Source organism: Aspergillus vadensis (assembly GCF_003184925.1).
Source record: "Aspergillus vadensis CBS 113365 unplaced genomic scaffold BO88scaffold_22, whole genome shotgun sequence".
NCBI classification, from domain to species: domain Eukaryota; kingdom Fungi; phylum Ascomycota; class Eurotiomycetes; order Eurotiales; family Aspergillaceae; genus Aspergillus; species Aspergillus vadensis.
Window position 1 is genome coordinate 542,688 of NW_020292060.1, and position 26,424 is coordinate 569,111.

Genomic DNA, 26,424 nt, shown 5'->3' on the forward strand with positions numbered 1-26,424 from the left:
GCAGCGGCAGCGTGTAAACCTTCCCTTTTCTCCCTTGAAACCCACCCCACACTTCCCATCTCTCACCGATACTCAGTAGTGTTGATCAGGGCCGCCATCTACAATTTAACTCCACGGACCCTTTAAAAAATATTTAATTCCAGGCCAAAACCTAAGGACACAAGTCTTTCCAGGAAGTCTCCTCCACCTCTAGCCTCAACTTCCAAAATTTCTTAACGCAGGAACACACATTTAGCCCCCAGCTCTCAATTAATTAAAACCACGCGGTTCTGGGCCGACCGATCGATCTAAGAATCCTGGCACGATTCGGACGAAGTAAGTGCTGAAGATCGCCAACAATAACTCCGATCAGGCTGCCCATAATCTCTCTCGGGCCAGTACGGAGAAAGACTTTGTTATTTCCGGCCACGTGGTTGCGAGCTGACGCCGGAGCAGACTATACGAACTTGTGTGGCACACGCGTCGGCTTATCTTACTAGTATCTAGTATCTGGCCATGGCTTTTCCTCCGATAGCGAGGGCGACCTTGCAAGCGGCGCTGATTAATGCTGGTTCCAATGTCCTGGCTCAGGCTATTGGGGCTTATAGGGATGAGGTATGTTGATTTGATGTTTCCTCGGTAAATGTGAGATGTTTGGCAGTAATGTTGGGCCGGAGATGAGTGATTCATTCGCTCTTGTGCGGAGTATTAGCTACTGCTGTTCGATTACAGCTTCACTGACTATTGACTCGGTTCATTGGCAATTCGTGAGGGTGGTGCATCCCATGATTGCCGATACTATGACGCCTATAGAGACCCTTTGAATTAGACACTCAAGTCTTGTTTCAGTTCACTACTTGTGCCTTTGTTATTTCACCCTTGACCTTCTTGTGGCTTGAGGGTCTCGAGGCGAAATTTCCGGGCTATGATGAGAGCTCTGCTCCCAAGCCGAAGACGGAGAAGAAGGGGGCACAGAAGCCCAAATTGAATGTGGCGAATACTGTGGCGAAGATTGTCATCGATCAGATTGTCGGCGGTGCCTGGAACACGGTAGCCTTTATCATGACAATGGGACTTTTGCGCGGCCAGAGCTGGGATGCCATTACGCTGCAGATCCAGAAAGTTCGTTTCTAGGCTTATGTTGCTATGACTGTTGGATGCTGACCCATCATTGCCAGGATTTCTGGCCCATCCTGATCGCGGGATTCAAGCTGTGGCCTATTGTCTCTATCTTGAACTTCACAGTTGTACCAACAGACAAACGGCTGCTTGTTGGCAGTCTTTTTGGTGTGATCTGGGCCATTTATCTGAGCCTGATGTCTGGTTGATGCTGTATTAGGTCATCTGAGGAGCTTTCCTGGATTGCCAGGCTAACGGGTCTATGTTGAAAGCTAGGTTGGGCGCCGAGGTCCTGGGACTTGTGGGTGGTGTTCATGTTGGCTTAGCAATTTGTTTGACACCGAGTCTCAAGATTCGCAACTTGTGCTTCTTAGAGCACTAGTATATAAAAGTTGAGACATTACTTTATCCTACCGCGTTGGGTAAGCTCGCCAGGGGGGCGACAGAGACCTGACAAGTGCACGCAAAGGGAAGGAGCCTGATCAAGTCAGAGATAAAAAGGGGCCAGAGGTGAAATGACGGCACTGCGCTAGATAAGTAGTTTACCGGACCATGCTCCGCATGATCATCAGACAACGTTGAGATTAATGAATGGTTTGTTGAGCGACCCGTTTGTTCCATTTGGCCCCCATTTTCCGTCCCCCGAGTACCCGAGAGCTGCAATAGGGAAGCCTAGCTGAGCTGCAGGCCCACCTTGATTTAGGGGCTGGAAGCCTACAACACATGGCACGGCATGGCCTCTGTAGCCCGTTAATTGGGCGACGGGCGTTATCGCTTGCAGGTAGATAGAGGAAAGTACGGTCCAGTGCGGGTGTTCCTGAACCGTAACCTGATACGGCATGGTAATGCAACTCGAACCCACCTTGAGAGTATTAGGATGATCTAGGCAATCATCGCGTAGACAGCTTTCCTGGTGTTAATTTGGGAGGTCCAGAAATCACGCTGCTACGAAGTCTTTAACAGGAGTCAGTCAGAATATAGTCAGGTGACATGTATGGGGCTCTTATCGACAGGCGATTATGTGCCTCGCGAGACACGCCGAAACGCAGATTCAATCCAGACGAGATTCAAATGGCTGCAAACTCTCATGGAACCAACGCCAATTTGAACCATGATGCTCTCCAGTAACCAGGTGTTTATTCGTCGAGCAATTACGTAGTAATGAAAATAGTAATCCATGCGCGGAAGCAGCTGAGGCGATGGAGTTCGTCTTAGCTAAGTGATGGTGATCGGCTGTCTCAAACACATTTGTATTGATCCCGGGACTGGAGGAACTGAATAACAAGCGACCGTTCGTATGAATGGATCGATCCCTCGAGTCTTACTAAGAAAGCATGCTTCCTTTGAACTCAACGACTCCGTAGAATTACGGAGTTTAAAGACGGATTTACGTACCCGCAGATCCGTTTCATTGCATGCAGGCATGAGTGTGCTCCGACGTCCGAAGGCCGGCGACATGATTGAATCCATGATGCTGGGCACCCACCTACCTGGGTTTGCATGAGGCAGACAGGGATGGAGAGAGACGGCCTACGCAATCTACTGGGGATTGTTATCCCAGTCCGGGTTTGGTGTGCTTCCTAGTATCTCATTCGTGAGACACTGCCTGGTTCCCAAGCCACAGCGAATGGCGTTGCATTTTAGCGTCTGCACTGGATCAAAGTAGGTCAAGGTGGGTTAAGAGGGAGAAATTAATAGATCAAGGCTGTGGCTGCAGCAGAGTTCGGTAACGGTCATACGAGCTGAAGGGACAATGGGGACTGCGGGAGGATTGGCGATCAGAAGGCTGGTGGATGGCGCAGCCACGATCTGGGTCTTTTGCAGATTCCACAACTTCATGATAGAGTAGTCCCTCGAGTGTAAGGCATTTTGCTGGTAATCTATCTGCCATAGGGAAATCCTCGTAAGGCGGCACCAGAGGATGAGATTATCGTCATCAAGATGGAGAAAGAGAGTGAGAGTGACTGGGGGAGGATGTTTGGCCCCTCGGATCCGGAAAGACGGGCGGAGACTCAAGACTGACAAGAAACAACTCGCTTTCCTCCCCGGGAAAAACATAGTGGCACGGACAACTACAGTAGTCTCCCTCACTAAAGTGTGTATCTACTCCCTACTAGGAGTAGTTTTGGCCCCCGCGGTTTTGAGTCGATCCATTCTTCGTGCCACCGTCTCCCTAGCCTATCGCTGTGCCCATCCACTGCTGCTTACTCCATTAATTATTAGCTGGCGTCATGTCCCCAACTGCCCGGACGCGCATTCCCTCCGATTTAGGGATAAGAAAAGCACCTCCCCCCGGCACGTGGAGTCTGCGACAACCAGGATTTCGAGTCAGATTTCATTCCAGTCTTACTTGGGTAGGACTTCAATGGCATTTCTATCTGCTACAACCTCTCATATACTCGTACGTGTGCATCTCACGACTCTTTGTCGGTCGCGCGTCATCTGCTCCATCGAAACTCTTTTTCTTTGTTCGCCCGCTCGGCGTTGACTGTCAGTATACTGAACCCAACACTGCGCTTTCCGTGATCCCTTTGAGCTGATCCGTCGCGAACAGTCGGGTGCCACCTTTCGCTATCCTTGTCACCCTTTTTGAAAGGGTTCACGCAAACTTGGGTCCAACCTTTATTGAATTGTCGGAACGGCTTTCTCGCGTTCATCTCCGGCCCTCCACTTCGGACTCCGCTCGTTCGGATTTTGGGAGTATCTACTTAGTTCGGCCAGTCGTACTTCTGAATATACGGAACAAACCCCGAAATAACATTGTCGGACCCAACAAAGGATAACAACAAGGGCGTCTTCAAGACCATGTTGTACAAGTCCCTAAACGGACGGGTGCACTGTGCCATATGACAACGGACTTTGTGTGTAGGTAGCAGCCAATTGTTACCATCGAACCATTCAGGTGCCCCAGGGGAAAGACTGTTGGCTCGGTGCGGAAGCCAGTCCTACGTTAAACAGGATTTCAAGAGTTGGTATAGGGCTAATTAAAGGCCCCTCAGTCCCAAAGATGGATGTGCTGGACTTGCCTAAGCGCAATTCACCCATTTCACAACCCACCGCTGTCGCAATGGGAACAACATCTCCCCATCCTGAAGAGAAGGCGTCAGATGCCCCATACATGGTGGACGATGACTTTGCTGGAGATGACGAAGACGGCGATGATGATTCTATTTCGCCTATTTCTGAGAGAGCACCTCCATGGTCTGGAACTCGCTGGGCTCGTTTTTTCCCCGAACTGTCCTCTCACTTCTCCTTGGCATCCCCTACTAACAGTACATACCCGCCCTTGCCGCAATTTCACACGAAGGGCCCGCCTCATATTGACGGTCCTTCACAGCAACCGGAAAGAAGGAGTAAAGGGCCTTCTTCTCTGTCGTCTGAAGATGTGGCGGATAACAGGTCATCAAGTTACACTAGCAGGTCTTCCTTAACGAGTCAGGGATCCGAAGCTACATCACCAGTTCATAAATTGGTGGATAGTCTTCACATAACGTCACCCACAAGGGCTGGCGTCTTTGACGAGTCAAAATATGCGCATCAAATTCCTCCTCCGTTCCCGAGCCGCTCTTCAATTGCTCAGTCCAAAGACAAGCCTCTGCCTCAGGAGCCTCCCATTGAGTTGACACCACTCTCAATCCGTCATAAAACCCCTCAAATGCACGATGGACGACCCGGATATGTTGGTCGCTTGGACCCTCCGCCACGTTCAAAGAAGCATGCAAGTCATCATCATCCGACGTTGTCGCAGGCGTGCAACGACCTGGAGAGGACTCTAGCCGGACTCGGTGAGCAGCAGCAGACTCCCGCGCAACTCTCTCCTCGCAGTCCTCTTCAGATTCTAGACGGGCCTCTGCAGATTAGTAGAGGCAATATGGACATGGTTGCGACTCGACCAGCCCCTCGACCCCCTGCTAGCGTGCATAACAATCGTCAGATCCACAAAGTCAAATCCCGCGAAGATGCGAAACAAACAAAGAAATCACTGAAGAACAAACCGTCCTTTTCCTTCTCAGTACCCGCTTTCGGTCGGAAACTGAGTCGTGTCCATCAGCGATCCACCAGTAACACCAGCTCTAAGTCAGAACCGGAATCCTACAGGGCCAGCATCTTACATCAACCAGCTGTCGCAGAACTCGGAGACGGCGAGATCGCTGAGTTACAGGGATCTTCAGTCATTGGTTTCCGTGAGAGACCTCTTTCCGCTGGCGGGGAGAAGGAACTTCGGATGAGGCTTCCCCGCCTTCAGACAAAGGAAATGGGGGAGTCCAGTCGGAAAAGAGACAACATCCACGGCACTCATGAAGACCCTGAACAGCTAAGAAGGCCGCATGAGAGAGCGAGGGGCGCTTCTGTCGGAGATAAGTACTTCGTATCGTACAGTAAACTCGATGGTATACCAGCCACTCGTCAACATCAACAAACTTCGCAAACTTCAGCGATGGTCTATGAGCTGGAGGGCGGTTCCCCACAACCGCCAGCCGAGCTGCAAGGCGATACTACCACTGCGATCGATGTACCTGTCAGGGTATCTGTCAGTGTATCTGTTGGAGCAATGCCTGACACGCTGCCTGACCGCGTTATATTGACGGTCTTGGAGCATATCACCACCCTTGATGACCTTTTCAATGTTGCGGTAGCCCGCAGAGACTTCTATCGGGTGTTTAAGAAGCACGAGTTGAAGCTTATGAGGATAGCTGTATTTGCCATGTCTGCGCCAGCGTGGGAGTTGCGCGAAATGAGCCCGCCATGGGATACCGAATGGCAATTTGTGCTGGACCCTGACGCCCCTGTGCCTGAATACACGCCCAGCCGCTATCTCAAGCGCTATGCCGAGGATATATACACACTGGCTCATCTCAAATCGCTTATACTAGCTCGTTGTGGGACTTTTCTGCGCCCCGAAACGATCCGTGGGCTATCCGGCACCGACGATGTTCGTGCCGCCGAGGTCGATGATGCCTTTTGGCGGGTTTGGACTTTCTGTCGCCTTTTCGGTTCCGGGAAAGGTAGAGAGGGAGACATCGCGGGGCAGTTGGATTGGTTGAAGGGTGGCAAGGTAGCCAGGAATCGACGTGTCTCGGAATTCACGTCTATAGCCGATCCATATGACGCGAATAGCGTTTTGTTCGAACCTCCTGCGGGATTCGGGGACGGCAATACAGGAGGCCTATCAAAGGAGCAGCTTCTTGATATGACGGAAATATGGACCTGCTTAGGTGTGCTTCTTCAGCCAATGCACGGTAAATGTACTGAAGCACGAGCAACTGGAGTATTCGACGGCCATAATGTAGAGGCAAACGATTCTGCCAAGGAAGAAGCAGTTCTAGGTAAGCGAATCTCACCTTGATGAGTCTCTGGTCTCACTGTTACCAAGTCGCTAACCCGTCTGAGTAGAGGAGTGGACCTACTACATTCTCACACTTGGACTTTCAGCAGTCTTGGTGCTCGGCTCAATCCATTCCCATGACAACACTACTGCTGTTTTCCAGAGGGCCCATTCGATGGGCTTGACAAACTGGGAAGCATCTGACACTGGTGCGAGCCGTTCGTCATTCCTGAGAGAGGCTGTGTCGAAAGCTTGCCAGCCACGGGGAAGTAGTACTTCTCAAGTGTCAATGCGCTCTCCTGGCTTTGGCTCTCAACCTTCGGGGTCGCATGATGTATCACAAACTTCTAACGTTCCCGGCGAGAGAGAGTCTTCGCCTGACTTCCATCGCCGACGGCAAGCAGCCTATTCTGCCCAGTTAAGGAATCAGAGGCAGCAGCAGCCCAGTCCACCCAATCCTGTACTCGCTGAAGAACGGCCCATATCTCATTATGCGACCATCATGAGCCGCCTAGAAGGCCTTCCGCCCGCGCCTCAGCCGCCAATGTCTGTGTCAAGGATAGAAATACCGCCTACTACCCACTCTTACGTGACAAACGTGTCCTATGTGCAACCCCTCCAACCAGTCACACCAGTGTACTACCCACCACAGGTTCGCGACCCTGTTGACCACGCCATTGACATCATGGTTCGAGAGCTTGGCTTTGCCGAAGAGGATGCCAAGTGGGCCCTCAAGATAACAGACAGTGGCGAGGGTATAAATATGAATGCGGCGATATCTTTACTCACCAGGGAACGTAGAACCCATGAGCAGAGCAGCAGGGGATTTTCCCTGAGGAAACGCAAAAGCTTTCTCTCCTCGGTCATCAACAGTCCGGAATCGAGACATTCAGGCTGGAAATGGGCTTGAGCAGCAATGCATCTTCAAGAATCGTTGTCGCTTTATCTTCACATCAATGGCAGCTAGGCCTGCACTTGTTGTACGTTCTGATTCATAATTGCATTGTATTACGGCCTGCCTTCTTCCAAGGGTTTCCTTTGACTCTAAGGCGTTGTTGTTCGGGTTGATACCACTGTGTACCACAATTTTTTGTTACTTTCATCTCTACTACAAGCGTGTATAGCCATATTTTACCATTCAATCTTGACCATCCAAGATTCTGAGGAACCATGAGAAGATGTTATTCTAGACACCTCTTTTAGCGGAACTTGAGCTTACAAGGACGCCCATTGATCTACTGGATAACCCCCTCCCCTTCTTAGGGATGTATTTTTCAGACTGCAGCATCATTTTGTAGCAATTCTGGAGCCCTTTCGTGAGGCTGTACACCCGGGCTTATAGTGCTGAAATGGCGCAGCTTTAGAAATCAAGGCGGCCTTCGTCAGCCGATTTGCAAGGAGCTCAGCGATGGATGGACGGAAAGCTAGCAGTAGCCCTGGATGATGGCAAAATGATCATCTATTCTGTGTCGAGAGCATTTGAGATTGTTCATCTGCCGGTATGTCACGCCAGTCCACGTACTGTAAGAGAGCCGACGGACCGTGTTGAGGGTAAGGCTATCTATCCTTACAGGCCAGCGGAAATCCCGAACCTTCCCGTCTCAACCCACTGCAAGCCAAATACTACTAGCCAGCTCAACTTTCGAAAGCCATCTGCTTCGGCGGGCGTTCTTTCCCTGGCGCCCTGGAGAGAGTGGCCCAGAGCATCGAACAAAAGGGTGAAAGTTTAATGGTTTAATTATAACTATTTCCGATGTGACAAATCGGGCCTGAAACAAACTTCCAGACTATTGTCTCGGGAAACTGCTTCGACGCTCATCTCACCCGCTTCCTTGGTGCTTCTTCGGGTGTTCTATTCTAGTTTCCTAACTTGCAGGAAGCTTCATTACTTTATGCAAGCTGTCATGGACACGGTGAGGTCGAATGGATCCCGCTTGCACGCACGTCCGGACGTGCTTCAGCTGACAGCCAAAGACCCAGCATGTTCATTTATTCATTGGGGTCCCCGACCTTGACATGTCCTTCGAAGCAGTTCGACTGGCATGGATATTGCTGGAACTATCTCGTGGTCTAGCCAATTATTGGAAACGTCCCTGACGCGGTTGTGATGTATCAACTCGGGAGGAGAGAAGGGCCCCCGACGATCGCAAACGAGGCTTCCCTTTGCTTTTTTTTCGAGTCTTCGCCGAGAAGCACGACTCAGCCTGGGAGATCTGACGAATGATGTGCCAATGGCATTGCTTAGATGGGGAGAAATTATGAGCAAAGCAAATAAAGGGAAGAAAAGATCGATATGATATGATATATCTATGGCTCGACTTTTGGGACAGACATAATGCGGTGAGAGCGGAGAGGCGCGGACAGGTTTGACCCTCGAACTTGTTCGACGCAAGGGGGGTCGGTTTGTTTATTGCAGGGAGGAAAACGAGGGGAACACAGGCATTGCACTCACTGGCTGCATCAAGGCGGTCCGTCAGTTTGTGGAATCAAGATAATGTTATCGATGCTGGTGATGCAAGAAAATGAGCGGCAAAGCCTACCAACCAACCCTGTCGTCCATCCCTCCCTCGGCATTCCAATCGATCAATCGTCCAATATATCACTTTTCACTGAACTCAAGCGCCTCTCCTTCGCAAGCTTTGTTCCAGACTAACATGCGAGGGATGACAAGCGTTAGCGCTAGAGGAGAAACTTCCCCAGTCCCTCCTAGAAACCATCAAGAATGGGGCACCGCCGTTTACTTCTAGACAAGACCACCGGCTGACCTGCATATGTATGTATCTGCGCCAGCATGTCCAACAGCTCATTAAAAGTGACGCCTCATCCTGACTTTTGAGGGTCTGATCTCTTCCCGACATTTTGTTTGAAACGGACAGCCGCACATCTTCGACGTCGTTTTCTCCTCTCATTCTCCTGTCCTTGTGCATCTTCTTCACCTCCCCCCCAAGATGGCTACGGAATCCGTTCCCGACGCTAACCTGTCGGTTCAGAGGTAAGTTCACGCATTCCTGTGCTGTCATGGCTGCAGCCTGTATGGATTATCAATCAACAACTAACCCACGATATCGATTGGTCAGAGATTTCGGCGACATTCGAGGGCTGCAGACGGAGGCAAAGCGACAATTCGATACAGATATCATCCTGAGGAATTCGTTACAGGGTGCTCCAAATAGGTTCGAGGCCAAAGGCCGTGTTCTAAGAGCCTCAGACGTGCTGCTGTCTTTAGTCGGCAGATCTACGAGCGGTATGCTGCCCCCCGGCTACCTACATATGGGTGCAGCCTGTGGTTGTATTTGCATCGACTAAAATTGGGACTAATCTGGTTGGCAGAGACGGATGATGCTTATCCCGGTGTTGCAAATACGAAGGAGGCTTTGCGTTGTTTTCCTCCGTTCCGAGACGATGATGGGACTATATTCGGTGCAGTGGATATCAATTGTCCCGACTGCAATGCGGTTTTTTCTTCGCTGTACGGCCGAACCTGATATTCCCCTTGATCGGTACAGACTTTGACATGTCATGCAGAAGCGAGTTGAAACATCATTATCTAACGAAATACTGTCCTGGCACTGCAATTGCCGTATATGTGATGACGCGGGACCGGTATCTGATCCTTGTCCAATTTGTCTAGACAGAATTGCTGACTGGAGCTACCGTTATAGTCTAATCACGAAAGGTTACCGTGTTGAGAAACGTTTCATCCCGCTCAACTCCCGGCCGATTTGCTTTTTCTGTGGCAACTGTGAAAGGCCATTCACATTTGGCGATGGTGAGGAAGGGCTTGATCGGCAACGAAGTATGATCCGCCACTGTCTTTATCACTAGCGGGGTCTAACCGAGTCTCAGATACGCCATTTTTTGTTGACTGCAAGCATTGCGGTGAACCATGCAATGTCTCGTCAGTAATTCCTCGTGCTCGAGCTTCTAGGTGTGCAGTGGACACTTTTTCTGACGTCAGGACTGCAGATACCAGCCGATCTTGAACGATCCGCGGGACGACATCGTTGTTAGGGGCACGGCGAGGGACATGGCCAGTGCTAATCACAGTCGAAGTTCTAGCTTTACGCAAAAAGGCTCCATGGGTTCCAAAGTCCCCTCAACGAACGGCGCTGGGGACCAGTCCTTTTCCAAAAAAGCCCGAAAGATACGTGATTCATGGTCGCTCAGAAGTACGTTATCTCCCAATCAATCATTGAATACTTTCCGTACTAATACAGCTAAGAGTTCTCACAAGGAGAGGAGGATGAGCTGGTCGCTATCGGATTTTCGGGGCTATATGACCTGGAACGAGGTATGCCGCCAGGTTCTCTGATTATCTCTAATTGCTAATTGGATTGGCAGTACATGCCCCCCACGGTATCTATCAGCAAATTGAAGGCAACAATGAGCCGGGAACAGCTCTGTCAACAATGAGCTACGCTACGAATGGTATATATGAAGCCGACTAGACAGCCAGAAGCTCAGCTAACATTCTGTCTATAGGAGTTAATTATAATGGATCCATAGTGGAGTCTAAACGGACGCTCTGTGAAGAGGAAAGCGGTCGTCCGGGCCCTAAGAACGAGCTCCGGAGTGGCCAGGCTGAGAAAGAACGCCCGCAAGCGCAACAAAGAGCCTCATGGAGGCAATCATTCTTGCAGAGACTCTTCGGTCGCAAGGTCCCCAAAGGTCAGTATGCTGAAGCCAGTCTACCGAATTAGCACTCACTACTGTAGGTGTCTCGCGTGCACGATCTACCTCAGATCGCGGTAGGAAGTTGATTAAGAGAGCGAACACCATACGGTTCTCGTTCGTCACCAAGTATACGCGAAGCGAAAGGAGAGCAGCAACGACCCGGAAGAGTGACGTGATTTCGACGGATGGCCGGACGCAGGTCACTGAGCCTACGCAGGAATCTGTCGCGGAAACTGAATACATGGCCTTGCTACGGGAAACGCAGAATATCTTCATCCACACCCAGCATATCTCGGGCGGCGCAATTGTTCACGATGCATCTGGGCGTCAAAGAATATTGAAGATTGATGAGATTGCCCAGCTTTTCCTACAGATTAAAGACGAGCTCGCGGCTGCAAGCGTTTGGTCTCGTATTCTCCACGAACAGATGCGAGCCCAGAATGCTCTGAATCAGGGGAATCTGGAAACTGCAATGAGCAAATTTCACAATGCGCTGAGATTGCTCAATGAGTGTCCAGCATTAGATATTGACAAGCATTGCCGAGCGGTACTTCTCCATTCCTTGGGACGGGTATATCGCCATTTGGAAAGGACACAAGAGGCGACTGTCTGTTATTTGACGGCTCTTGGATTATTCAAGCGGACGTTTGGGCGCGACCATCCCGATAATTTCGCCATTCTGCATGACCTAGGAGCGCTCGATTCAAAGGATGGATATGCTACACAAGCAGCAGCTTTATACGAGCGCTCGTTTGCAGGTCGCTTGAAGACATTGGGGCACAACGACCCAGAGACTCTGAAGAGCATGCAGGACCTTGCCACGCTGAAGGTCGCTTTAGGTGATCAGGAATCGGCCCTCCTCCTTCTGGAGAAAGCAGCCCCGGCACTCGATACGGTTTTTGGGCTGCATAATGAAAGAACATTGACTGCAAAGAACCAACTATCTCTCCTGTACCACAAACTTGAACTGAATAAGGAGGCGCAAATGATCTGCGGCCGAAACATCCCACATTACAAGGCAGTCTTCGGTATTACCAGTCCTATCACAAGAGAAGCGGTCATTCGGTATCTTGAATGCTCTGAGAATTTTGACTTTCCAAGTGAAATAAATGACATTCTTGATCAATATCAACATTCTCAGGAACCAGACGCCCTGCGGGTCATCCAACATTTAGGACGATCGTATATCAACGCTGGCCTCTATCGGGATGCTGCGAATCTTTTCGAATCTTTGGTCGAAGACTTCTTGGCCATCAAGGGACCAGAAGCAATCGAAACGTATGATGCTCTCAGCACCCTCTGTGTCTCCCACGAACAACTCGACTCTATCGACAAGGCCATGCTTGCCTACAAACAGCTAGTCCATATGGCACGACGAACCCCGGAAGACCGCTACCTGCAGACGAGGATAGAGTTCGCCGAGGAGAGGATATTGGCTCTCAACGGACGAAGAAATATGCTCACAGCTGAGAAGCAAGATTGGGCATTGCATGAGCCCGGGCCGTGTGAGAAGTGCGGCACACCTACCACCACTTTGTGCAACAGTAGGTTCTCCTTCCCTTGCTTTTCCCACACGCAATTCTAACCTAATATACAACGACCAGCCTGCAATATCTTCCGTTTCTGCAATGATAAATGTCACAAGGCTGCCTGCGCCTCCCATGCTTCCCAATGCATCCCATCCGTCACCCGTCTCGAATCCAAGTCCATCCGAATGAAGCACAAATGCCCCGTCCCAGCACGCGACCTTGCGATCACTAGAATCCGCCAACTCGACACCACCCGACCTGTCAATATAACAGCCAGTACCGCTTACCATCTCGATCATCGCAAATTCACTACCTTCCGGATGAAACTCAACCCAGACGTTAACACAGTCATCGTCTTCGCCCGCGAATCCGACATCCGTTACACCATGATCAACAACCCTCCACATCTCTTCCCGCCCAGCAAAGTCCAATGGACCACCCCAGAGCATCAAGAATCTGTTTTCTACGCCCCCGCATCCCCCGGCTCTGACCCAACAGAAGAAGCAAGATATCTTCTCGTCGCTCCGGGGAAGAAAATGCACCGCGCCTTGGTCGATAAGCGCGTACGAGTCCGTGGCGGCGGTGGCGAAAAGGAACGCTTCCGAGCCCTTGATATCCCCAACAAAGACCTGATCGAATACGCCCAGGGACTTGTCGTAACTACTAACTATCCGTATGAGCCGTTCATGTACGTTTTTGAATGGGTGTGGAAAGATTAAGTCGAAACGCCATCGCATTGAGATATATGATATCGGTAATTGAACTAACCTCTCGGGATTCCCTTCGTTCTGTTTCTTGTGTGTGTTTCATTCCTGTGTTTGCTACTACTACTACTACTACTACTACTACTACTACTACTACTACTACTACTACTACTACTACTACTACTACTACTTCTGCTACTACATATGAACTCTCTTACTGTGTTTTTCATGTGTTGTTAGTTACTACTATGTGTGATTCTCCATGAGTGCAGTGTCTGTGATTTATCATGTCCGAGATTTTATATATAATGCTGAGATCATATTGTTTTGCCATTTTTTTTTTATTTCTCATTTTCCTTACTATGATCCTATCAGTCGATACCACTTCTCTCGGCTATTTGGATCGTCCTCGTTCGGCTTCAGTCGAAGCTTCATTTGGATATCAGTATTTTTCCTTGATGTCAGATATCTGTACACTCTGTACGTGTATCTGTGATGTGAATTTTTACTAGCTTTCAATGTTGTTGTTGTTGTATGTTATGTACATTGAGCATTTGGAAAAAGTGTGAGCACTAAGTATGCTCAAATGGGTAGATTGCAATGCAAGATTAAACAGTGATCGAGTTTCAAATTCTAACAAGGCAAGGAAGGGTACATCATAAGCTGAATCGCAAAATATAAATCCTATTGATACAGTTGCCAATCAGAGGCGAAAGAAAGAAAGGAAGAAAGCGTGACTGGAACACGTCACGACCGGTCTATCTAGTAGTAGTAGTAGTAGAGGTCAACGAAAAAGAAACACCCAGGGCTATCAATATCTATCCGTAGTCCTAATCAAAAGAAGTCTCGTCTTCCAGACCAGCATATACAATGCGCGCATATAACCACGCCAAACACCATGCATGTCTGTATGCATTGGGGAAAAAAGAAAGGATGAATGAAAATGCACCATGGAAGATGTGCTCAAATAGGAATCTCCTCAAGTCCAGGAAGGTAATCAGCGAAAGGCGTGCTCTTGTCTATGGAACGGAACTGTAAGTGATAAATCGTGAGGTCGTAAAGATTATTCTTATTTTAGTTCGGTTTAAGGATCGGTAATTGATTGATTGGCAGGAATAATAAAGGTGCACACTGTGCCCCTCTCACGCGTCGGCTTCGTCATCGTCTGACTTGTACGTGTCGTCGCTGTCGCTTTCCCAGTCCTCGGCTTCGAGGGAACGGCCTCGGATGCCGAAACTCAGGATGAACCCGACAAAGGAGACGGCGGCGAAAACACCGAATGGCATGGCTTCTCCTTTGTGCTTGAGTCTGGATGCAAGAGAGAATAGGCTGCCGGACAGGAATGGGCCGACTGCACGGCCTGCGGCTGAAAGGGTCTGAGCGAGCCCGTTGAGGGATCCTAAGACGGCATGATCCGGCGCGGAGTTGGTAATCTAGGTTGGCCAGAGTTAGCCTGATCTTCTTGGGTCATAACACAGATAGCCAACTACTTACCAGTAGAAGTGCACTTGTCAGTCCGCCAACTGAGGCGACTGTTTTGACGAGCAACGCAAAGCACAACTCGATCGCCAAAAGCGCGGTCTTCCCGCTTATTCCATTACCCCCATTGCTCTTGTATCCGACGAAAGGCATGAGCAGGAACGAAATGACGAAGCCAAACAAGCCCGCTCGGTAAGACCAGCGATTTCCCATCTTATCTCTCAATTTGCCGAAAATGCATATTTGAAATATGATCGTAACAAAGCCGGAGAACCCTTGAGCAAGACCGATCTCCGAAGGGGTCAGACCACGCCCAAGTGGGGGACGGGCTTGCGAGAAGATAGGAAACAGCGAGTTGAAAGCAACGTTGCAGAGAGCGAAAATGAGATAGGTCAAAAGGAGCAGCACCGTATCCCGATTGAAAATCTCACTTCGTGTCAACGACTCATGGTGGGTCTGGTGAGTTTCCGATACCTCAGACGCCGAGTCTAGTTCACTATCATGATCCTGACTTTCGTACGAGCTCGTACGAAGGTGGCGATAATTGCCAGCATGTGGTGGTTTTACCCGACTCGCGCTCTTTGCAGAGCTAGTCCACTCCCACAACCACGCGAATAGAGCACGGACTCTCTGCTTGAAATCGGGTAAGGTCTCTGCGTCCTCCAAGCTCTCTTCGAGGAAGAATATCGACAGGACGAAGTCCACAACTAAGATCCCACCGGCGAGCAAATTCGGCATGAGGTACGGGAAGGGGTTGGGTTGGCTTTTGTCAAATGGATTCCGCTCGAAGACCAGCAGGCCTCCTAACAGAGGTCCAGTTATGCCACCAATGCCATAGAGAACAGGCAGATAGGTGAAGGCCTTCGACTGATTGCTCCGATCAGTGATCTCACCCAGGCATGTGGACACCAGACCTTGGTTGCCATTAACGGCGCCCATCATCGCCTGAACAACGATTGCCTGGTAAAGCGTTCTGCAAAATCCAAAAGCGCAGAAGCAAGCCGCCGTGAGAATTGTACCCAGCAGAATAACCGGTTTCCGTCCTATCCTATCAGATAGCCAGCCCCAGAAGTAATTTGTGACCAGCTGTGCTACTGCGAACGCAGTAGCAATCGCTCCAACGTATACCCCGACCATATCCGGTTCGACTTCGGGAAAAGAGGACGCCATATCGGGTAGGTAAGGACTGACGGAGTTGAAGGCCGTCTGTTCGCAGAGGGATATCATCGCCAGAACCGCCATCTGTTTCTTGGGCAGGGGAGATCCGTGTCCCGATCCATTTTGAGAATCGCTTGGTTGATGATGCGAGTCGTCGCCTGATGATCCAGATTGGCCGGAGTTCGGTCTTCCGCGAGATTTCGGCGGCGGGGTGTCGAAGGTCTGATAGTGCAGCGTAGAGGAATGTCGCCGATTCAGCGGATTGTGCTCTTCTGTCCTCATCTCGGCAGTACAGTGGTAGTACGCGAGTTCGTATAGCGATTTTCAGGTATTCCCCAGAGAACAGCGCGATAGAGGCGGTGGCTGAGCCTCACCAACAATCGGAGCAATGACGAAGGGCTTCAATTGCCACTACCTCGTTCGCGATGCGGGGGGCGTTGGAGCCCCCAGAAAAGAAGACTCGGGGGTGGATCCGGGGCAACAGCAGCGAACTATAGTCGCAAGTGATGTCAATGACGCGCACGTAAAGTTCAAGTCTGGAGATGAAGATCCAAAGCAAAGCAGAAGCTGTCTAAAATCGAGAGAATGTCAAAACAAGGAAGAGGTGCCTGGATAGTCAAGTGCGGAGGAGCCCCGGCAAACCCATGCAGATGATGTAAGCGTTCTGGCTGGACTGGAAGAACCACGGCTGAGTCATCCGGTGGCTGTCGACTGGGTTGATATGACAGGTCTGATAGTGAACTGTTCTCAATAGCAGTTGTATGATGTATATGAGTGTTGTCGCACGGGAAATTACTGCCAATTTCACCTGGGCTTTACGTGTCCTAGCGGAGGACTCATTTGCAAGCAGCGAAGTGCTGCGCCCTCTATGCCGGTGGCATTCCCCGGTAGGTAACCAGCTACGGATTGCAACACCCGCCTGTTTTGAGGGCTTTCTAGGAGAATTACCGAGAGGTGTGCGGTAAGTCTCTCCACAGAATCAAGGGTTTCTCTGCGATGCTTTAGTGAACTTGAATCTATAAAATTGAAGCTGTTTGGTTTTGAACTTCCCACTTATAACATTTTATATACCTCTAAATATATCAGCTGGCCTGCTGGCCCAATGGTAAGGCGCTTGACTACGGATCAAGAGATTGCAGGTTCGAATCCTGCGTAGGTCATTCTTTTTGAATATTTATTTTTCAATTTCAGTCTTTGGCATCTTTGTCTTCATGTCTATGTTGTTTTTCTTTTGTATTTTTCTTAAAAGGTTACATCTATCAGATATACTACTACGTCTTAATCAATCATTCCATCGCAGATAATATGCACGGTCAGCTCGTGTAGCGTCCTGCCGGGACCATTGCCATGGCTTATGTTAAAACGCGTCTTAGAAGCAACGCTGCACTGTCACCCGGTTAAGACGCATGAACAGAGTGAACTAGCCTACGTAGGATTTTCATGGTTCTTCATCATAGTCTTATTCATTACTCGCTGGTAACTGCATTAATGTAACCTGCGCGCCAATCACTTCATCAACAGATTGACTGCCCAAGGAACACTGAGTCCTCTCAGGTCGCCGTAATGCTGACCAACTCCCAAGAAGACGATGGGAATACCCGTAGCATGCACCATGCTGACCAGGGTGCCCACCATGTCACCAACTGTATCACATTTGCTGATGATAAAACCGTCAAGGTTTCGCCCAGTACCGAAGGCCTGGTTGAAATTGCGAGCCTGCATCACACTGTCCGTGCCAACCAGGGCTTCACCGACCATGAAGATCTTGTCTGGGTTAGCGAATTTAGCAAACTTCTCGAGCGAGGACATGAGGCGCTGGTCGTTGTGCCGGCGGCCGGCAGTATCGATAAGAACGACATCGAACTGGTTGGCAGCTCCGTATTCGACAGCATCCTTCGCCACGTTCGCTGCATCCTTTCCGTAACCCTTCTCGTACAGCTCAACCTCGCCAGCGTTCTCGCGGGCACTGAGTTCCTTGAGGTTCCGTGCATGAACACGTAGCTGTTCCACAGCTCCAGATCGGAAGGTATCGCATGCGGCGATGAGAACACGGTATTTGTTCTGCAGCAGGAAATAGCAAATCTTTCCCAAATTCGTTGACTTTCCAACGCCGTTGACACCAACGATCGAAATAACATAGGGTCGAGGAGCCTGTTGCTTGCTAGTGGGAGACGTGACTGCATCGATTTCACGAAGCAGATCGAGAGAGGAGGTAGGCGTCAGTATTTTCCGAAGAGATGACTCCATGGCCGAGCGCAAAGCAGCATCCACACTTTGGAAATTGCCTGTTTTCTTCCCCACGAGCTCCCGCTTGACACCCTCGCACAGCCGGACCGCAGCCTCGCGTGCGACGTTCTTCTTCAACAAATGATCTTCCATGGTCTTCAAGGGCTTCTCCAAATCCGCTTCGGTAAGAGTCTTTCCGCCCACGATGTTACGCAGAAGACCTCCAATTGCATTGAATCCTGAACCGACGAAGCCAGCAGAGGACGCATCCTTCGCTTTTTCGCTGCCTGCATTTTCCAAAATAGAGTGAACTTCATCTCCCAGATCTTTCAGTACGAACTGGCCCTTGCCAGTTCTGTGTCCCCAAGAATCTTGCGACACGCCTTCCACAGCCGGAGCAGCCGCTTCTTCACCGTCAGCATGGGCTGAGTAGTCGAGGACCTGACCATCATCTTCATCGGCAAATCCATCGGCATCCCACTTGCGCATCTTTTTGCCGCTCTTGGGTGTCTTTCCTTTGCGGGTTTCGTCGCCTGAGGAAGCATTGGCGCTGGCATTAGCGGCCTTGCGTGCACGACGCGAAACTCGGCCAGCTGGCCCTCCCTTGGCAGTTATGATGTGGTTCGCAACAGGGGTGGACGACCGCGATGTATCCGGGGTGTGTGGTGGCGTACTCTCATCAGAGGTCGCCCCGGCTAGCGCAGCTTGATGCTGCGCTTTAGGAATGTTAGCATCATTACAATCTATGAACCCGCTTTGAGACATACCCTTGAGAAGACCAGGCACTGGTGGCGGCGGGGGACCGCCATTGTCAGACGAAACCAGCGGGTCTTTCTTATCAACCGCATGAGCCACGAATGCCTCCGAAGAGATAGGCCCCGACTTATCCTCAAGCTCCCGAACTTGCTGGTCAAAGTATTTGTCAAAGGGGTATTGTGCTATCCTTGCGCGGGTACTTCGTAGTTGGTCCTTGTACAAATCGATATACAGGGTGGAGATATTGTCCAGGAGTTTATCGATCCAGCCAAGCTGTAAGAGACTCTGATAGACGGCCTAGAGCGAGATGCGGTCAGAGACAGAAGACCTGAGACGAGGTCGGAGACAGCAACATACCACGAATATCAAGTCAAATTCCTTCACCCTTTTCCACTTTAGAGTGTACTTCTCTTTCTTGAAAGAAGGAGCGGCATTGCTCGTTGCCTGAAGCTGGACCTTTTCCTCAATGAAGACATCACTGATAAGGCTGTTAACAATATGCGCCCCGACGGGCGCGTACGACTTCGACCACAGAACCACCCCTGAGGCAGTCAAGATCTCGAATGCTTCCAACATGCTGCTGATAAGTGGATATGCTGTATTGGTGAAACTGGGGTACGGAGGCGAGTGAACAATGATGTTGGAGTGGACGGCGAGATCCGCGCAGTGGGGAATTTGCGGGCGGCAAGCTGATCTGTCGGTGATCCGAAGGGAAGGACTTCAGCCACGTAGAAACACACCTCAACCTTCTCCCATTCTGCGCTCCAGTCACCCCCGATTTGCCGTCTCGGCAACCCCTCGAGCTTTGCAAGACATTCTTTGGCTATTGAACTCCTCTTAACTAGTTTTATTACAACCCAAGAACCATGTACCGCCAGTCGTTCGCTCCACCCCCGGCGCAGTCCCCTCCCCTTCACCATCCTGTGCCTCAGCATGTCTCGACCGTCCCCATGATGCGCTCGCCGCCGCCTCCGGCATCACAGCAGCCTCAGACCTCTGGCTATGGCAACCCATATCAGCCCGCCCCTGCGCAGGGTGGCAGCGGAACGTATGCTCCTGGCTTTGGGGGGTTCATCAATGATCCCACCGCGCAGATGGGATTCCAGGTCGGCAAGACCGCCATGGCAGCAGGACAGGAATATATGGAGCAGAACGTAAGCAGCAGCTTCAATGGTGCCTATAGATGAAGCATTGCTAACCAGGCGCCAAGTTCAATCGCTATGTCTCTATACCAGCTCTCAAGCACTACTTCAACGTCTCCAACTCTTATGTCCTGAACAAAATATCCCTCGTTCTCTTCCCTTGGCGGCACAAGCCTTGGTCCCGTCAACAGGCACGCCTTACAACAGCTTCAACGGGCCCCAATGGCCAGATATCCCAGCAACAATACTCATCCATGTTCCTGCCTCCGCGTGACGATCTCAACTCCCCAGACATGTACATCCCCGTCATGGCACTTGTCACATACATCCTTCTCTCAGCGATGCTGGCCGGATTCCGCGGTAACTTCCATCCGGAGCTGCTTGGTTCGATCACGACCACAGCTATCGCCGTCATTCTGTTCGAGATAATGTGCTTGAAGCTGGCGATGTACATTCTCAGCATCAACAACGAGTCACAGCTGTTGGATCTGGTGGCATATTCGGGATACAAGTTTGTCGGCATCATTGTCACTCTGTTGACATCTGAGATCCTCACTCCAGGCCGAGGAACCGGCGGCTGGGTTGGCTGGGTCGTCTTCATTTACACCTTCCTTGCTAATGCCTTCTTCCTGGTACGTTCATGGCTGTATGCTTTGTTGACGACTGTACTAATGACGCCTCATAGCTCCGTTCCCTGAAATACGTTCTTCTCCCGGACTCTACGAGTGATGCGTCTATGCGCACTGGTTCTATGCATACGGTTGCTCGCTCGCAGCGTAACCGTCGCACTCAGTTCCTGTTCATCTACTCCTATGTCATCCAGTTCGTTTTCATGTGGGTGCTGAGTCGGGAGGGGCCGATGGCGATTGCATCTCGTGGTGGAGCAACTGGTTCAGCATAGGGTCATGTCGGTACCGGGTTGCACATAATGATATAGACGGACCTCATGAAAAGGGATAGGGATATTAGTTCATATTCATGTACGTTTTGTGGAGAGCAGTAAAATCGAATTAAATTACCATTTTCATAGATGAATGTTATATAATGACTATGTTTACTTGCATTTTGTCACGCAGAACATGAAGTCATACCAGAGGGCGGATCATACACGCAAACCATTGGTCGGACGGGGTCAGAGTAAATTAAAAGGGTGCGGGGTCTCGACAATTCTACAAGGTAAATTTTCTACAAGCTCTAGAGGTTTCCATAATAATCATGATAAAAAGATTCAATTTCAAAATTTTCTAGCTAATGACTGTATAGCAGCGCAATCGGAAATCCTATAATCCCACGAGTTAGAACTCAGTCAAACAAGCAATGAGTGACAATATTGTGGAATGAGATGCTCCTCAGAGATCTTGGTGATGAAGTAAATTTCATTGCCAAAGGCATCAACTACTATCTAGGCGTGATAAAGTTTTTTAATCACTGGAGGGGGGTGTGCAAGCAAGGAAATGCAGTCGCAACGTACCGAATGAGCAAACTGTTGGCAGCAGTAGAGTCGAGTGGCATGAATGCGCAAACCTGTTTAGTCTTCAACATGTTAGCGATGAGACTCCATGAAGGTATATATGGTGTCAAGAAACAATGTAGAAGTGAGGATATCAGAATATGTAAGAAATTGAATATCATGCGACAGTGCTGTATAAGAACCCCGGCGAGGGCTCACAGACACTGGGTCAATCGCAAATTACCGCATCATGTAAGGAGGGGGGGGAGCAAACATAAAAAGCTTCAAGGTAGGAAGAGCTTACCAGTTAATGTGTGGAGAGTCCAGCTCCCTAGTGGAGTTAAGTTAGTAAACAAGATGGCGGAGTAGTTCTGGACAGAACAACATTATGTTCTGATGCAAAATGGCTCAAAGGTCGACAGAGTCTGGACCTTTTAAGTTCTGCAAGATAGCAAGAGGAACAAGCAAAGTAGATCGCGTTGAAAACTTGAAGCTTAAAAGCAACTCCATCGGAGCGGATAATATCCGACCTCCGATGGAGCGCGCTAAGGCCGGGAGGCAGCCCTAGGCCGCACGCAAACGCCCCTGGGTGGGCTGCTACTGGCTGCTAAGCGAGACTCTTGTGGGCGAAGGGCCGCAGCACCGAAATTCGCTATCCAGCAGACCAGAGCGACTTGTGCGTTTCGGACGACTTCGACAACCCGACATTTCGACAACAAATTATCAACACCGTCCTCCCGGAGTCTGTCGACCGTGAGTTGCTGTCCGCCCTTACCGTGACCCCCGCAAGACTTCAACTAAGACGTCCCTTTTTGCTATTTTTCTAGGAAGCCTTCGCCATGGCCGATATCGATGTTCAGGTTGCTCAATGGAAGCTGGTTGAGGTTGGCCGCGTTGTGCTGATCCGCAGCGGTCCTTACACCGGCAAGCTCGCTGCCATTGTTGAGATTGTCGACCACAAGCGTGTACGTTTTTTTGCGCATATACCGGAGTTGCTACGAGCGCGAAGGAATCGGATTTATATATATTAGGAGGAACGCGATATTGACAAAATGTGTTGCATCGATTAGGTCTTGGTTGACGGTCCCTCCACCGAGGAGCAGAAGATCGTTCCCCGCCACGTCCTTCCTCTCTCCCACGCCACCCTCACTCACTTCGTCATCCCCCGTTTGCCCCGTGCTGCCGGTACTGGCCCCGTGAAGAAGCTTTGGCAGAAGGAGGAGATCGATGGCAAGTGGGCCAAGTCCAACTTCGCCCAGAAGACCGAGCGCGCTGAGCGCAGGAAGAACCTGTCCGACTTCGAGCGCTTCAAGGTCCTCCGCCTCCGGAAGCAGGTACGTTTACGAATCGCGATGGTGTGACATGCACGGAATATTGGGGTTATATGGGGAAAATCATATGAAAGTGGTCGGGACTATAGGTCGATTACTGGGAAAGAGCCGGAGATATGATGTGCATGGAATTGCAGGAACAAGTGCTGACATGTTGGATTTTACAGGCTCGCTACGAGGTCCAGAAGGCTCACGCTAAGCTCAGGGCGGCTGCTCCTAAGTCATAGACGGTTCATGAGGCTCGGTGCATAGAGTGACAGGGTTGCCTTGGGACGGGGTTATTTGCTGATGGTTTAATTTATTTTCAGCAAAATGGGCTGTACGCATTATTGACAGCATAAAAATGATTCAAGAACCTTTGATATCCTGGCATAGGTTATCCTCGTACGTCATGAAAGATGGAGGGCGGCACGGAACGCCTTGCAATTAGTATATGGCAAATGGTATCTCGGGGTATTAATGATCTTGACATGACCTGGTCATCAACTTAGACAAAAACCAATCCACAAACCCAACTGTGTCCCAGTAAATCAAAACAGTAGAATTGATACGGAGCAATGAATTGCTGCAGATTAGATTATATTTAAGTAATGGAGAATGAACACTTGAGCCAGTAGAAGTGGTGGTTGTACTACGATCTGTAGATGCATCGCTTCTGTGTGTCCGGGGTGAGGGTCCCAATAAGCTCGCTAACGATTTTCGGCAGGATGACATTCACACAGCTTTGCGACTTCCCAACTACAACAAGGCAAAAAAATCCCCCTCATCCACCACAGCCCTTTGTTCCGCGTCTAGGTAAGTTGAAATGGAATTCCTTGCCGCGAAGTTCAATTTTACGGTCGATTTTGGCGATTTCCCGCAGATTTGTGGGTGTACCACGGTCTGAGAGGGACATCTTCGAACCTCCCACCTCCAGCGACCACTCACGTCCCACAGTGCGATTTGCTGACCATCAACTCTACAGCCCTTTTAGGCTCACTCGAATTACAAAATGGCCGACCCCCGTGTTGAAGAGCTCCCCGACGAGGAGGTTCCCAAGACCAACGTTGAGGATGCCGGCAGCTCCTCCGAGTCTGAGGCTGGCGATGAGCCCACCATCCCCGGTGGTGCCGCTGTCACCATCCACTCTCGCAACGAGAAGAAGGCACGCAAGGCCATTGGCAAGCTCGGCCTGAAGCACGTCCCCGGCATCACTCGTGTCACTCTCCGTCGTCCCAAGAACGTATGAATACGGCCCTGTCCCTCCTTCCCGTGCGACGCTCAACAAAACCTGCACTCGTGGAGTTATTGTGGGCGACGAAGGATTTTCTCAGACGGCAGAGGCTAATCTATCGCATATAGATCCTTTTCGTCATCAACCAGCCCGATGTCTACCGCTCCCCCTCCAGCAACACCTGGATGTATGTGTCTCCTTGGAATATGACGAATTGATGAATCATATCAAGCTTACAATGTTGCGACAGCATCTTCGGTGAGGCCAAGATCGAGGACCTGAACGCCACCGCTCAGGCTACCGCTGCCCAGCAGCTTGCTGAGGCTGCTGCCAACGAGCACGCTGGTCACGACCACGAGCACGACCACGGCAAGGGCAAGGCCCCCGAGGCTGAGGCCAAGAAGGAGGAGGAAGAGGATGATGGCGAGGAGGTCGATGAGTCTGGTCTTGAGGCTAAGGACATCGAACTGGTTATGGCCCAGGCTAATGTGTCCCGCAAGAAGGCCGTCAAGGCTCTCCGGGAGAACGACAACGATATCGTCAACTCCATCATGGCTCTCAGCATATAAACACCGCCGGAAATGAACGCATGAATCGGTGGCTGGCGTCTCTTGGCCCTGCTGGCAGGATGGATTTTGGGTGCGAGGTCAGATTGATATCCCCTAGGATGCATGTACTGTCAGGCCCCATAGTGTAAATCATTTAGCCAAAAGCAGAATTGAATGATGTGAAGCACTATTTGGCATCCTTCCATTTGGTTGGAATATTTTCTAAATTAAAAAAAGAGTACACAAATTATTCCGTAACTGGAGACTTTTTTCAAATTCGAAGTACTATTAAAACAATCCTCGGGCTATAATTGAAAGTATAAACATGTAAGCTCTCCGGACTATCTATACGCACACCCGCCCCCTGCGAACTCCCCTTGTGTAGTGCCAGTTCGGGAACACGGGAAAGCCGTGGTCACGTGATGGCATCCCCATTCCAAATCTTGCCGAGTTCAACCCTCACCCTCCCGGAACCTCCAGCTTCGCACGTTGAACTCCCCTCTCTCCCCCAACCTTCTCCGTTCCACATCTCAAAATGGCCACTGTATGTGGGGATCCTGTTTTTGTCATAAAATTGTCTCGGATGGCGAGAGAAATGTGTCAGCTAACTGCTTGGTGTACAGCGTAGCGCCGCTCTCAAGGTCGACTGGGCCAAGTTGACCAGCTCCCTCGGACTCCGCGGCCAGACCGCTGCTTCCCTCCAGGCCTTCAAGAAGCGTAACGACGATGCGCGCCGCAAGGTTCAGATCCTGTCTGAGCAGGCCCAGACTGTCGACTTCGAGCACTACCGCAAGGTCCTGAAGAACCAGGCCATCGTCAACGAGATCGAGAACCACTTCAAGACCTTCAAGCCCGCCACCTACGATGTCAGCCGCCAGCTGAAGGCCATCGACGCTTTCGAGGCCCAGGCCGTCAAGGGCGCTGAGGAGACCAAGGGCAAGGTTGAGTCCGAGCTCCGCAGTCTCCAGAAGACCCTCGAGAACATCGAGACCGCTCGTCCCTTTGAGGACCTCACTGTTGTATGTTATGATGTCCTAGGATTGGAGTACGCAGGGTTTTGGTACAGATTTATTAATGTCTACCTTTCTCTTCTGTTTAGGACGAGGTTGCCGCCGCTCAGCCCGAGATCGACGAGAAGACCGCCTCCCTTGTCTCCAAGGGCAGATGGATGCCGGCTGGTTACAAGGTGCGTGATACAATATTTGCATTAATGCCTGAGTCTGCGACGAGTGAAACTAATGGATGTCTGAATTACAGGAGCGCTTCGGCGACATGTCCGTTGTTTAAACGGTCACATCTTTTGTACCTATTTACGTCTCTCCATCCTTCGACCAGTATAATCACACGAAGTTACCCTTTGTTGTCAAGCATGTTGGCCAGTTAGGATACCCTTGCTCTCTGGCAGTGTGATGTCGGTTGTAGGGTCATGTATAGAAACAATGTTGAATTTAGATGGTTCCCTCACCACCGGACCGTTTTTGTATATCGGCCCTCGACCGCTATGTTACGCTCCATATCAAGCAGTCGACTATTTCTACCATTGAAGGTATTCAGTACGCACACATTAATATTCGGGGCAAATAATCGTAGCAGTTCGCAAGGAAATTGCGAATAGTGGGCGCCCAGTGCGTGTTATCGACATTAGTCCCATGCCAACACCAAGGGCAGTCAAGATGATAAAATTAGATGCCTCTTTATAACGATCCCCGCCTTTTCCCCAAATTCAAGGCCCAGTTCACTCCGATCGCATTGCTTCCAATTTCGGTCTTGATTGCCGCATTGAGCAACCA

The 26,424-nt window shown here is 50.3% G+C and overlaps 12 protein-coding genes and 1 non-coding gene across 13 annotated transcripts; 10 read left to right on the forward strand and 3 right to left on the reverse strand.

Moving 5' to 3' along the window:
• The first annotated feature begins 46 nt into the window (after positions 1 to 46).
• BO88DRAFT_407129 (Mpv17/PMP22 family protein) lies at positions 47 to 1,700 on the forward strand. Its single transcript, XM_025707341.1, has 4 exons — positions 47 to 315; positions 436 to 594; positions 793 to 1,101; positions 1,158 to 1,700. Exons 2-4 carry the CDS (start codon positions 496 to 498, stop codon positions 1,305 to 1,307), a joined length of 558 nt encoding a protein of 185 aa, XP_025559991.1. The 5' UTR covers positions 47 to 315; positions 436 to 495; the 3' UTR covers positions 1,308 to 1,700.
• A 766-nt stretch (positions 1,701 to 2,466) lies between these two features.
• On the reverse strand, positions 2,467 to 3,016 carry BO88DRAFT_407130 (uncharacterized protein). Its single transcript, XM_025707342.1, has one exon. It carries the CDS (start codon positions 2,935 to 2,937, stop codon positions 2,776 to 2,778), a length of 162 nt encoding a protein of 53 aa, XP_025559992.1. The 5' UTR covers positions 2,938 to 3,016; the 3' UTR covers positions 2,467 to 2,775.
• On the forward strand, positions 2,795 to 3,878 carry BO88DRAFT_126366 (uncharacterized protein). Its single transcript, XM_025701363.1, has 2 exons — positions 2,795 to 3,588; positions 3,653 to 3,878. Exon 1 carries the CDS (start codon positions 3,020 to 3,022, stop codon positions 3,584 to 3,586), a length of 567 nt encoding a protein of 188 aa, XP_025559993.1. The 5' UTR covers positions 2,795 to 3,019; the 3' UTR covers positions 3,587 to 3,588; positions 3,653 to 3,878.
• On the forward strand, positions 3,847 to 7,375 carry BO88DRAFT_126394 (F-box domain protein). The gene is made up of 2 exons (XM_025701364.1): positions 3,847 to 6,425; positions 6,493 to 7,375. Exons 1-2 carry the CDS (start codon positions 4,106 to 4,108, stop codon positions 7,332 to 7,334), a joined length of 3,162 nt encoding a protein of 1,053 aa, XP_025559994.1. The 5' UTR covers positions 3,847 to 4,105; the 3' UTR covers positions 7,335 to 7,375.
• A 1,897-nt stretch (positions 7,376 to 9,272) lies between these two features.
• BO88DRAFT_126477 (tetratricopeptide repeat protein) lies at positions 9,273 to 13,470 on the forward strand. Its single transcript, XM_025701365.1, has 12 exons — positions 9,273 to 9,416; positions 9,502 to 9,668; positions 9,755 to 9,893; positions 9,950 to 10,027; positions 10,087 to 10,220; positions 10,271 to 10,322; positions 10,391 to 10,593; positions 10,647 to 10,715; positions 10,766 to 10,852; positions 10,907 to 11,092; positions 11,140 to 12,642; positions 12,703 to 13,470. Exons 1-12 carry the CDS (start codon positions 9,373 to 9,375, stop codon positions 13,344 to 13,346), a joined length of 3,306 nt encoding a protein of 1,101 aa, XP_025559995.1. The 5' UTR covers positions 9,273 to 9,372; the 3' UTR covers positions 13,347 to 13,470.
• A 544-nt stretch (positions 13,471 to 14,014) lies between these two features.
• BO88DRAFT_469779 (MFS transporter) lies at positions 14,015 to 16,808 on the reverse strand (the record flags this gene model as incomplete). Its single annotated transcript, XM_025711631.1, has 4 exons — positions 14,015 to 14,764; positions 14,826 to 16,250; positions 16,384 to 16,459; positions 16,777 to 16,808. 4 exons carry the CDS (start codon positions 16,806 to 16,808, stop codon positions 14,474 to 14,476), a joined length of 1,824 nt encoding a protein of 607 aa, XP_025559996.1. The 3' UTR covers positions 14,015 to 14,473.
• Positions 16,809 to 17,056: 248 nt separating this feature from the next.
• BO88DRAFT_t216 lies at positions 17,057 to 17,128 on the forward strand. Its single transcript has one exon. It is a non-coding gene; the product is annotated as a tRNA-Arg (tRNA).
• A 271-nt stretch (positions 17,129 to 17,399) lies between these two features.
• Positions 17,400 to 19,614, reverse strand: BO88DRAFT_371083 (signal recognition particle receptor subunit alpha). The gene is made up of 3 exons (XM_025704192.1): positions 19,308 to 19,614; positions 18,962 to 19,247; positions 17,400 to 18,910 (listed from the first exon to the last, which is right to left on the reverse strand). Exons 1-3 carry the CDS (start codon positions 19,524 to 19,526, stop codon positions 17,475 to 17,477), a joined length of 1,941 nt encoding a protein of 646 aa, XP_025559997.1. The 5' UTR covers positions 19,527 to 19,614; the 3' UTR covers positions 17,400 to 17,474.
• Positions 19,615 to 19,689: 75 nt separating this feature from the next.
• Positions 19,690 to 21,048, forward strand: BO88DRAFT_371086 (protein transporter YIF1). Its single transcript, XM_025704193.1, has 3 exons — positions 19,690 to 20,104; positions 20,161 to 20,724; positions 20,778 to 21,048. The coding sequence occupies exons 1-3, from the start codon at positions 19,817 to 19,819 to the stop codon at positions 20,991 to 20,993; spliced, it is 1,068 nt and encodes a 355-aa protein (XP_025559998.1). The 5' UTR covers positions 19,690 to 19,816; the 3' UTR covers positions 20,994 to 21,048.
• Positions 21,049 to 21,251: 203 nt separating this feature from the next.
• On the forward strand, positions 21,252 to 22,022 carry BO88DRAFT_126545 (uncharacterized protein). The gene is made up of 2 exons (XM_025701366.1): positions 21,252 to 21,268; positions 21,356 to 22,022. Exon 2 carries the CDS (start codon positions 21,435 to 21,437, stop codon positions 21,909 to 21,911), a length of 477 nt encoding a protein of 158 aa, XP_025559999.1. The 5' UTR covers positions 21,252 to 21,268; positions 21,356 to 21,434; the 3' UTR covers positions 21,912 to 22,022.
• Positions 22,023 to 22,214: 192 nt separating this feature from the next.
• On the forward strand, positions 22,215 to 23,100 carry BO88DRAFT_346965 (60S ribosomal protein eL14; the record flags this gene model as incomplete). The annotated part of the gene is made up of 4 exons (XM_025703359.1): positions 22,215 to 22,295; positions 22,370 to 22,507; positions 22,613 to 22,876; positions 23,041 to 23,100. Coding segments are annotated over 4 exons (543 nt in total), but the record flags the coding sequence as incomplete, so codon positions are not given.
• Positions 23,101 to 23,636: 536 nt separating this feature from the next.
• On the forward strand, positions 23,637 to 24,732 carry BO88DRAFT_407134 (nascent polypeptide-associated complex subunit alpha). Its single transcript, XM_025707343.1, has 4 exons — positions 23,637 to 23,668; positions 23,838 to 24,095; positions 24,215 to 24,273; positions 24,337 to 24,732. Exons 2-4 carry the CDS (start codon positions 23,865 to 23,867, stop codon positions 24,653 to 24,655), a joined length of 609 nt encoding a protein of 202 aa, XP_025560001.1. The 5' UTR covers positions 23,637 to 23,668; positions 23,838 to 23,864; the 3' UTR covers positions 24,656 to 24,732.
• A 400-nt stretch (positions 24,733 to 25,132) lies between these two features.
• Positions 25,133 to 26,332, forward strand: BO88DRAFT_407135 (F1F0 ATP synthase subunit d). Its single transcript, XM_025707344.1, has 4 exons — positions 25,133 to 25,178; positions 25,258 to 25,653; positions 25,734 to 25,820; positions 25,892 to 26,332. The coding sequence occupies exons 1-4, from the start codon at positions 25,170 to 25,172 to the stop codon at positions 25,919 to 25,921; spliced, it is 522 nt and encodes a 173-aa protein (XP_025560002.1). The 5' UTR covers positions 25,133 to 25,169; the 3' UTR covers positions 25,922 to 26,332.
• The last annotated feature ends 92 nt before the right edge of the window (positions 26,333 to 26,424 follow it).